At 49.8% G+C, this 10,789-nt stretch overlaps 2 protein-coding genes across 2 annotated transcripts; one reads left to right on the top strand and one right to left on the bottom strand.

Annotated features, from left to right (window-relative positions):
- The first annotated feature begins 198 nt into the window (after positions 1-198).
- Positions 199-6,628, top strand: LOC115315641 (mitochondrial GTPase 1). Its single transcript, XM_029974883.2, has 10 exons — positions 199-368; positions 435-499; positions 1,277-1,468; positions 1,960-2,016; positions 2,100-2,193; positions 3,836-3,897; positions 4,049-4,145; positions 5,135-5,216; positions 5,543-5,649; positions 6,225-6,628. Exons 1-10 carry the CDS (start codon positions 269-271, stop codon positions 6,326-6,328), a joined length of 960 nt encoding a protein of 319 aa, XP_029830743.2. The 5' UTR covers positions 199-268; the 3' UTR covers positions 6,329-6,628.
- On the bottom strand, positions 6,326-10,784 carry LOC8034282 (ADP-ribosylation factor 6). The gene is given in 6 exon segments (XM_029972850.4): positions 6,326-6,680; positions 9,058-9,256; positions 9,745-9,848; positions 9,945-10,054; positions 10,637-10,652; positions 10,655-10,784. Coding segments are annotated over 6 exon segments (609 nt in total). The 5' UTR covers positions 10,692-10,784; the 3' UTR covers positions 6,326-6,537.
- Between the last annotated feature and the right edge of the window lie 5 nt (positions 10,785-10,789).

The following is a 10,789-nucleotide window of genomic DNA, read 5'->3' as shown; positions in this document are numbered from 1 at the left end:
GTGCACATTACCACGTAGCCAACATAAATGCACTATATTCCGCGTTTATTAAGTTTTTCACTTTTTATTCTTTCTATATATATTACAACTAACTGTATTAATAATCGTATTATAGCTTAATTTCAAGTTTTTTTGAACGAGTAGTACTTTTTTTTAATGTATGGCTTTAAAAAGAATAAAGGCATAAAGCCGTATCAATCCAATCCAGCAAAACATTTTGGTCTGCTTCGCTTTGCCCGTGTACAGAAGCAGTCAACCGCGAAGCAAAATGGCAACAAAGATTCAAGGAATGAGTTCCACCTTCCGCAAATCCTTCCAGCTTGCGCCGAAGGACATGGCAAAGTGGTTTCCGACGCACATGTACACCGGTAAGTTTACGTCAAGCTGGCGGCCCGTGAACTGCCCATGGACACGCGCCCGTTTTTTGCTTCCAGGCATGAAGGATATGCAGCGCAAACTCAAGAGCGTCGACTGCATCCTGGAACTTCACGACGCTCGAATATCCTTTTTTCAAGTCGCGATTCATCACGGTAACTTGTACCGCGTTTGCTTTGCGGGTCACGAAACGATCTCCCGATGCTGTGACCAAATGGTGTCCTCCTAACTTCTAAAGACTCCTCGCTCATTGGCTACCGCGCCGGGGGGGGGGGGGGGGGGGGGGGGGGAAGGGGGGGGGGGGGGGGCGGGCGGGCGGGCGGGCGGGCGGGCTGAAGATTCATAAGACCCCCCCTCCCCTTGGCTACGCCCCTGCAATGAACTGCCTCCTTTTCATCACCGGATGCAAAAGATGACTGGTACAACAAACGCGTAGCTCCCACTCTAGTGTCAGCTCATGGGAAACGGAGTGCTCTCTGGAGTATGCCAGAGACGAGCATTCCAGAGATATACATGACCCTCAAATGCGTAGAGCACGGAAGCTTATGTCTTACCATCCAAACATTCTCTCAACCGGTTGCGATGTAATCCTTTGAATTAGCAAATTTGTGTGAAGAAACAGACACCCCTATAATGTCTCGTCCAACTTTTCGGCTCGTTTTATAAGCTATGCTGTTGACAGGCTGTTAATCGTTAGGTCTGTATTCAGTGCCTCATGTAACAAACAGTTCTTCAATCTTGCAGCTTTCCAGAGTTAAGATGGGGTTCCTCAAACCAGACGGGCTCATGTTCCGAGTGGAGATATTAACGCTTTGCATAAGCGTACAGTTGCTAGTTTTGTAGCTCCCCCGCACACCCTCCCCTTAAATATTACTTTGTGTTATCCTTGACTCGATACCAAGTGCCTTTTAGTGGAAGAAACCCAAACTTCGCAACGATGCTGACGGCAATCAAGCCGCACCTGTTGTTACTCAATAAGAGAGACCTCGCAGATCCGGACATGGAGCATCATGTAGTGCAACAGCTGCAAGCGCAGGGAGTCCGAAACGTTTTGCACATTCGGAGCTCCGATCCCAGCGAAAACATCAACAAAGTAAGCACTTATAACGTGAGAGCATTTACGAGGTTGTGTTAGAGAAAATCTGGCGTCGGTGGGACCGAAACTTTCCATAATGCAAAGTGCGCAGCAACGTGTTATGTCACACGTGACGTCACGCATCACGTGACACGACGTCACATGCGACGTTATTGGCTAGACCATGCACACGAGCTTGCACGGTTGGGAACGAGCGCGGGCTTATATGAGAAGGTGTTGAGAACGGGGCCCGATAATGCTATCGCGTCCCACTCCTAAAGGCAAAGCTGAAGCGTCCCCCAATATTTTTTTTCTTACACCTTCGGCGTTGGTTCGCTTTGTCGTACGTGTGCAGTTACAACGACGACGCGACGCTTCTACGACGTCATCGGGCACAAATCGGGGGACTACTTTTTTAGAATGCGTTCTGGGGCACCTTAGTTCAATGTCGTGCGTATCACTCCGCGTGCGGGTTGGATGTTGTCGATGTTGTCTCTACCATTCTGCAGATCGTGCCGACAGTCGCAAACATGGTCCGTAACTCGGAGCGCTTCAATCGGAGGGAGGTAAGGACCCGTTTTAGTCACGGTGCGGTGGAACGATTGCTGATGGGAAGCCTGGTCGTAATCTGACGAGGCGTTTTTCGCAGGAGTATGACTACAACATAATGGTGATTGGGATCCCCAACGTGGGCAAGTCTTCGCTGATCAACTCTCTGAGGCGGAACCACCTCGGACGGAAAGGTACGACTGGCGCATGGGCCAACCTTCCTTCTCCAATGATAAATATCTAAATAAACTGCAAGTGCACTGCAGACTTTCGCTAGATACGGAATTAATCCTCTCCGTTTGGAACACACTCTCGTAGAGCAGAGTTAGCCTCCTCAACTGACACTCGCGTTGTTTGTCGAGGACCGGTGACTCGGTCGACTATGCCCAGCATGCGTGCTTTCCAGGTTGTACCAAATATAAAGTATTCACTGGCGGTCATAGCTGTGCTCACTACTGCTTTCTTACCACCGGGGAAGAGAGAGAGGGGAAAGATGCTTTTGCACGACTTTTGAGTGGCAAATTAATCTTCTATAACTTCTAGAGGGAGAATAGCGACGTTTGGGGAACCTACAAAGGAGAGTCCCAGTGATAAGAGGATTTCTCCTTCCCCTCTTCTCGAGCAGTTGCCCGAGAGCTGACGGGAAACTCTTTCCGGGCATGCGCTGTGAGCAGTTACCTCAAATATGGCGTCCGGTGAATACCTCCTATTGGAGGACAAAACCTGGGCATGTCTACTTTTGAACTGCTCACTGCTTTGGCATGATTGTAGCAGGTGGTGTTTGCAGTCGTATAGAAGGAGGGCATGCAAAGTTTCAGCCCTGTGAACCAGTTTTATGAGGTACTATACCCCCAGAACGAAGTAAAGAATGGAATCTGCTCAATGAGTCAGTCGTTGAGAAGTGGTGTTGATAATCACATATTTTCTTTGTGGAATGCATACTGCAATACTTGTTGCCGGTTACTATGAAAAGAAATTGAATAAAATAAGCATTTCCCAAATAAAAATAAATTTATGAGTTTTTTTTTGTTTTTTTTTTACATTTGCCAAGTTTTGCAAATTACAATTTTTCATAATAAAGGAACATGAAAATGCAAAATCTAAGCTCATATTGACCGGCTGGATAAAATTTCGGCATATAATCCACAAGTATTAAGACTTTCGGTAGTTTCATACTGAAACAATAGTTTTATTAAGGTGGGATTTGCTGCCGAAAAGTGAAGCTGAGATAAATCCACTTGAAGTTTCAAGATGACGTTGTAAAATTTTCTTTTTGCGTCTTAAATGTCAGAAATTCTTTCCAGCAATGTAGGTGATGTCTTCCTCAAACTTCTTCTGATATACTCACATTGCTTTCAGCTATTTTCACTTGTGGATGAGAAGTGCTACGCAGTGCAGCACACCTCACCAACATAAAAAGAATAATTATTTTTGATATTGTTTGTCAGTGCACATTAACAAGACTTGTTGAGAGTGTTCCTTGTTATCCATACATGCCAAAATTCTGAAGTTCTCAATGTGCATTTTTTGGAAAAAAAAAGGTGCAATTCAAGGTAGTGTGCAAATGCAGAGATAGTGTCAAGTGTGTAGTCCGAATTTAGATGTCTCGTTCAGACGTCGCGGCTGACCGTGCTGGCTCCTACACCAAATGTGCCGTGTGGAACTGAACCACGCGATTGGAAAAGAGTCTTAGGATATTAGAGTATTCGTTTGTGCGTGTAGCCGGCTTGTACGATAGCTTTCTGGCACTCGATGCCAACTTGCGCGTAGATCGGCAGTAGGCCCCGTCTCTTCCTTCGGAGGAGCGTCTCATTCTGCACTCTATTGCTCACACAGGCCAGGCAACCAGAGTAGGTGCCAAGGCTGGAGTCACCATGTCGGTGTTGGAGCGGATCAAGGCAAGCTACTCTCTTGACGACGAGTATCTAGTGGAGCACTTTGGTACTGCTAAGATGGCAGCTTTGTGGCTTCGATGCAAAGCGCATCGAGCTTTTCTTTGATTGTGGACGTCTAGACGCGTCGTTTCGAGCTTTCCGTGTCTTACTGCAGATCTCCCAGGAGCCGTCCATGTACCTGCTGGACACACCCGGCGTACTCTGCCCCACCGTGAAGGACCCCGTGGTGGCACTGCAGCTGGCGCTTTGCAGTGAGTGCCGGCATAGTCGGGCCACCATTTTTGGTCCCATGGATGCATAGATGGGCGGCCGGTAGCGGCCGAACCCCCGAATCGCGGCCACGCTGCTCCTACATCGTAAAAGAGACGCGGCGTTCGCTGCGGATGCGGTTCGAGCACGTTTTCTTCGTGTACGCCTCAAACGTGTCTGCAGAGGGTTTCTGTGCGACCGTCCTACGAGGAAGAGACGTGCCTAAGACAGCGTATGCAGATTCTTTTGTACAACATACTAGCGGAGTGACCACGGCTTAGCGTATTGGGCAGTAGTGTGTGCCACCTAGGTTGAAACCATTTGCGACCTTTCCCTTTAAACTTCGGCCTAAATTCCGTCCCCTCAAATCGTCCAACCCAGCAATTTAGTGCAACGTCGCGCTTCTCTCAAACCTACTTACTAGAAGTGGGCTCTCTCTGTGTTTGAAATAAATTGCGAATCGAGCTAAAAATAGGGGGCAGGCTACCTTTCGGGATGTTTGTTTTATTCTTTTGCCATTAGAAGAGCAGTCGAGATACGAAGTGTAGCTGGCAAACCCCAACATTTCTGCCATATGGGAGTCCAGCCCTTCCTTTAGTATGTCGAGGCAAGCTCGATGCGAATACAAAGAGGCGGCGGACGAACCGACCAGGAACTTCAAATAAGAGTCGGAATCTAAGCGTGTTTGGCGATCGATCGCGCCGAGATACGCCAGAGACTAGGAGATGCGGCGATGGAAAACTCCGCCCTTTACCGAAGCTTTTTGCATTCCGAACGTGTCTCCCCCCACCAAAAACGCCCCTCTTTACGTGTCCTACACCGAACCTCCTCGAGTGCAACTTTGGGTGCCTCAACGGAAGTGTTTCGTACAAAAGCCATTTGAACGGGCAGGTTCGGCGTAGTGGACGTTCCCCAACGTAGAGCGTGGACATTGTGTGCACCTCTATGCAACGCATTCTTCCTTGCTTACGCGCATTTTCTTATTGTGCAGGCTGCATGCCAGACCACCTGGTGGGCGTGACCCTGATAGCAGACTACCTCCTGTACTGGCTGAACCAAAACAACAACTACAGGCAAGGCCCATGATGAGCGCGATATTGGGCTTGTTAGATTTATCGCACCTCTCGGCGCATTCAATGTAAAGTGCAGCCCATCTTACGACACGTACCTGGCTGTGTACGCTGCCCCGCACTTTTCCGCGCCCGCATCGGCCGGTGCCGTTAAATAGTACGAGCCTCCCGCCCGTCTCGGGGACAACTTGCCCATAGCTTTTGCTTCCTTGTCGCAGAAAGTCTACAAGTATGGTGTTGCATTGAAGCGGATTCAGAAAGTCTGGCGTCACCCGATTTTCGGAACAGCATTCCCGCGTCCAAAGTGAACACCTGGTTTTTCTGTGCAGCTACGTGGACTACCTGGGTCTGGACGGCCCCTGCGACGACATCCGGCTTGTGCTGTACCAGGCGGCCGTGGCAGCAAAGTCTACGTTGAAGCGGCGCACGCACGAGGGTGAGGGACTGCACACAACGCAGATGCGCACTCCTACCTATGCCACCGTCGGAATCGAAAGCACAAAATGAAGTAGGTGTACGAGGCAACACCAGTCTCGTTTTCAAGAAGGCCAAAGGCAAGATGCAATGTTGCTCGCAAATAAGGTTCCAAAGAGAGTGCATTTCGAAGGGTCAATTTATTTTAGCGTTTTTACGTTGTCGGCTCTACATTTTCCGTGGCCCCTTGTTTCGAACGAGCCGTTTCACGTCGCGACCCACCTTTTTTTTTTTTTGCAGCCCGGTTGTAGTAAAGCGGCCAACATCACCCGGTTTTTAGGTTTTTGTTTCGGCACCAAAAGCGTCATCTAATAAGACTTTGCTTCTCATTGTATGTAGTATTACACATGGCGATGCATTTTCACCCTGTCCGACGGGACAGGGTGAAAATGGCAGACAAGTTAGAGCTGTCTTAGGCAGAAGCTATACCAATTTTCGAAGGCGCCGCGAAAGAAATTGGATGAGGCGGGTGCGGAGAAAACAAACCCTCTTCTACCCAACATCCCTACGTGACCAAACGGGATTTCTCCTCCACAGGCTGGAGCGTCCGACCCAACCTGGACGCAGCGGCCCAGCAGTTCATCCGGGGCTTCCGACAGGGCCTCTTGGGACGCGTCGTATTTGACGCCCCGACCTGGTGACCGCTTCGGGAACAAAGCTTTATTGGCCCTCTGGTGAAACTGATATGTACAACCCAACAATGTACAAAAACAAAGGTGTCAGCCCAATGCTAAGAGACTGTGTGACGCAAAACTCGAGTGTCCCAAGAGCCAAGCTGGTCTGGCGACGGCGGCAGCGCACGGGCGGCTGGAGCCGGGAGAGTCTTGTGGCCGGGCGGCTCGGCTCGGCTTCAGGACTTGTGGTTGGAGGTGAGCCAGGTGAGGCCCTCGAACAAGCCGTCCCCCGTTGTCGCACACGCCGGCTGCACGTACCAGTTGCGGTCCCGGATGCGCGTGAGCCCCAGCTTTTCCTGGATTTCGTGCGGCTTCATGGCTGCGAGGAAACCAGACGTCGGCACTTTGCAGAGCGACTCTCGCGACGATTGTCGGACACTGTCAATACAACCATTGTTGTTCCAGCGTCTGAAGAGAGTTGACGCTGTTCATAGAACTGTGATAGATGGTTTTAAATTTGTCGACAAGATGTACAGAAGTGCAGAGAAAGAAAAATAAAGGTACCATAGTGCAAAATGCTTTTCTAAGATCCGTGCTTTTGTACACAGTCTGTTTTGCACAGGCTTACCATTTGTAGCTCGTTACTATAAGTGCTAAGACAGGTATCCAGAGACAAATTCCTTTGCTGGGATTTTTCGCTTGATAAGACTGGCAACCCTTAGCACCAACAAAGCACGGCTGGGGACAGTTGGGAATCCCTCCCGCATGGGCCCAAAGTCTCGACCCTGTCTCCCAGAGGCCCAGTGTTGGGGTAACGCCCACCAGGTTTGACAAGAGCCACTAGATGAGCGACGCTGAGAGTATCGGAACTCCGTTCCCCCATCTGCTAGTGGGCGCCACCATCTTGGAGCAGAGCAGACGGAACTGTCGATCGTCACAATTAAAAAAATGCGACTTCCTCAGCTTAACACGCGGTGATGGGAAGCTCGGGCGACATCCTTTGACTCTGTCGCAAACTGTTAACATTTCTGGAGGATGGAAAAGGTTTCCTGCGATTTCAGATAAAGCTTCAGCTAACTGGAAACCATGATTTCAAACACCAAAACGTGTGAAGTGTCATTACTGTTAAGCGAAGCTTATTTAGTGGCTCTAGGCTTGACCAGAGGAAAATTGGCAACCCCCTTGCCAAGAGAAGAAAAAGATATTTTTAGTTGTTTTTCACAATCCCCTAAAAGTCATCCTGGTTATACACCAACTCATGTTCACAAACAAACCTAACCGCCCGGAGCGCCCCTAGCGGACCCCACCGGCACCGCGCATGCGCGATGGGGGTGTGGGCAAGAAGCTCGCCGTCGCCCATGAACAAACCATTGAAATGCGATGTTGTCAGCGTCGGTGCGAGTCCCCGCGCTCTTTTTGGCGTTGAAATTGTTGATTCTACGTCCTCCTAACGATGTCTGACTACTTGAGCGGCGTCAGCGAAATTACCGAGGCTCGTTACACCGCAAAACTTGCGTGAATCATCTGACATGTGGCGATTCATTCCGCGTGGACGCCGCAGAATGTACGCTAAAGCCTGATTCACATGATGAGATTTCGCTCGCAATTTTCAGTAGCGAAGTCGCCCGGACTGCAAAAGCGTGAACTGTAGCTGAGATGTCGACGTTGATACTGAAAATCGCAAGCAGAATCTAACCGAGTGAATCAGGCATAACAAATCGGTGATGGCCACTGGTAACAATGATCAACATCCCCTTGTATCTACCGTTTACGTCCCGGCCTGCTACCTTCAAACTTAAGTAATTTGAGGCCTGCACTTACTTCTTATTGCAAGTACCAGGCCCACGTTTGGTCTACAGGCCGGTGTCTTCTAAGAGAGCAGACGACAGACAAGCAGAAACGTTTGAAAGAGCAGACGACAGTTCGAACGATCAGGCGGCCGTTTGAACTTGAATACGCACTGAACGTAGTCCGCAGGTGGTCCGTACAACTTGACGTTTTTCGGGCGCTCATTTTGGAACAAAACAAATAAATTTGATGACCAGAAGTATCCGTGAACTTAACCCAAAATGCTTCCCGCCCAAGCCATTGTGGTCCGATGGCGTCTGGTTTTCCCTTTTCACGGCACATGTCCGCGTTCTCGGAGAAACCGAGCGCATGAAAACTGACCTTCAAATCTTTCTCGACACTTCTGGTACAACCCCAGTCACAGAATTTTGACAAGAAGGCAGGTTTTTGCCTGGTTCCTTTCAAAACAACGCAGGAATACACGTCTCACATGGGCACTTCCGCCCACAGCCCCGGACCGGAAGTGCGTCTGACGCGCCACCACTTCGGCGTGATGTAACAGAGATGAGTTTGTGTATACCTACACTGACTGGTGACAGCTTCAATATTGCAGAGGAAGCAAACTGGCTTAGAAGAGCGAAGGGAGAAATTATGCTTAGGGTGTTTAGTTTCTAAGCTAGGTGGCACAAGCTACCACCTGTTATAAAAGGGTACAGCTGTTAGCATCCATCCATAGAAAGTGAACAACTGAGCTCGGCTCGGATGTGACGACCCTTCCAATCACAGATTCACACAACGTTCTTTTCACTGCCATGCTGGCAATTCAATACGAGTGTCTAAACAGACTACATCTTACCCCGGAGCACGCATGGAGGGATGAATACGGCTGAACCATTTCGATCGGGCGTCGGCTTCCGCCACCTACGAAGCGTTTGATTTCAGCCGTACAGGCAATGACTTCCACTCACCGTCTGGCAGGTCTTGCTTGTTTGCAAACACAAGGATAATTGCATCCCTCATCTCCCGGTCGTTGATGATCTTATGCAGCTCCTGGCGCGCCTCGTCTATGCGGTCGCGATCAGCACAGTCCACCACGAATATGAGCCCCTGCGTGCCCGTGTAGTAGTGCCTCCACAGGGGCCGTATCTTGTCCTGTCCACCCACGTCCTGCAAGCAAGCATCGAGATCAGTTGCTGATTTCAGATTCTCTATATTCCGAATTGCTGTAGACATGTTGCAGCAAATACTCGATCAAACTGATGGTTACTGCTCGGCTACAGCGTGTGGAAAGTCACACGTCTGCTAGAAGATGGCAGACAAACTGCCAGCTCGTCTGCTATAACCTAGCAGCCGAGCGCCCAGCTCATCTGCTAAAACCTAGCAGCAGAGCTGCCAGCTCGTCTGTTAAACCAGACCGGCAGAAAGGTGAAGAGTGTGAGAAAGCCATGTTGGAAACTCAGCACATGCAGAACAATGGTAAGAAGAATCAAGCACCAGTAAACCCTCCAGTGGGTGCAATGCTCCATTACATCGTGCAAACAGGAGCACGTGCATTGCACCCATGTTGCGGGTCCTGCTTTCTTCATCCAGGAGTCCCCAGTAAGCAACTCGGCTAGGAAGACTCTCCAGTGGTCTAATCCTGTTGGAACACTCACCCAGACGTTAAATTTGACGTTTTTGTAGGTGACTGTTTCGACATTGAAACCCACAGTAGGAATGGTGGTGACGGACTGGCCCAACTTGAGCTTGTACAGAATGGCTGCGTGTCAGGGAGTTAAGGTCCGTGCAAACACACCGCGCTCAAGCTTGAGACACCAGAACGCTACATAGTAACAACAAAACAACCAAAGGATACTTGTTTTGCCGGCTGCGTCAAGACCCAGCATCAAAATTCGCATCTCCTTGTTGCCGAAAATTTTGGACAGGAGCTTCCCCATGCTGGCTGGGGCGTACAAGAGCCAGTCGCTTTGGGATCCGGGAAAAAAAAAGGGAAGAGAGTTAAAACATCCGATGAAACCACTTAGATGGAAACCCTGCAGAGCCCCAGGAAAGGAAATCGGCGACACTCCCTTCGCTGTTTTGGGAAAGATCTATACGAGTAAATGCCCCGAAACGCTTTAAAACACGACAGGAACCCAGCGGAGACATTTGAAGACACTCGCTACGGGTCTGCTACAAGGAATCGGATGTGTATCTTCTGGGCGTACGCTACTTCGATGGGCGGGACACATACACACGCGGGTTTGTATGGTCGGTTGGTGTTTAGAGACGAGCGATGCAGTCACCCACGCTGCAACTACGTCAGTTAGAACTGTCTGCTGGCTAGAAACGGACATGTCGAGTGATTTCGAAAGTTTCCGCGGCGCAAGACGATTCAAGTGAGGGGTACGGCAGCGTCGGTATGCAGGGGAAACCGCCGAGCCGGCGCCTCACCGTTACATCGGCGCTAGGCCTAACGTCCGAGAACTGTGTTGGTCATCGTGGACTACACGTCAAGGGGTGTAGCATCGCGGTACCGCGCGCGGGGGAAGGAATAAACGTACTCACACGGCCCGTTCGACTAAAAAAAGTGAGAATCCCCGTGTCGAACTAAAACACACATATCAACTCATTGGAAATTTGTACTTTTTAACGAACTCCTGCCATAATCCTCCTCGACCTCGATCACCGCACCACACCACGGGAGAGGAGGATGCAGGT

The sequence above is a fragment of the Ixodes scapularis genome, unplaced genomic scaffold (assembly GCF_016920785.2).
Source record: "Ixodes scapularis isolate PalLabHiFi unplaced genomic scaffold, ASM1692078v2 PGA_scaffold12__126_contigs__length_90152505, whole genome shotgun sequence".
NCBI lineage: Eukaryota > Metazoa > Arthropoda > Arachnida > Ixodida > Ixodidae > Ixodes > Ixodes scapularis.
This window is presented reverse-complemented; position numbering and strand designations above follow the sequence as displayed.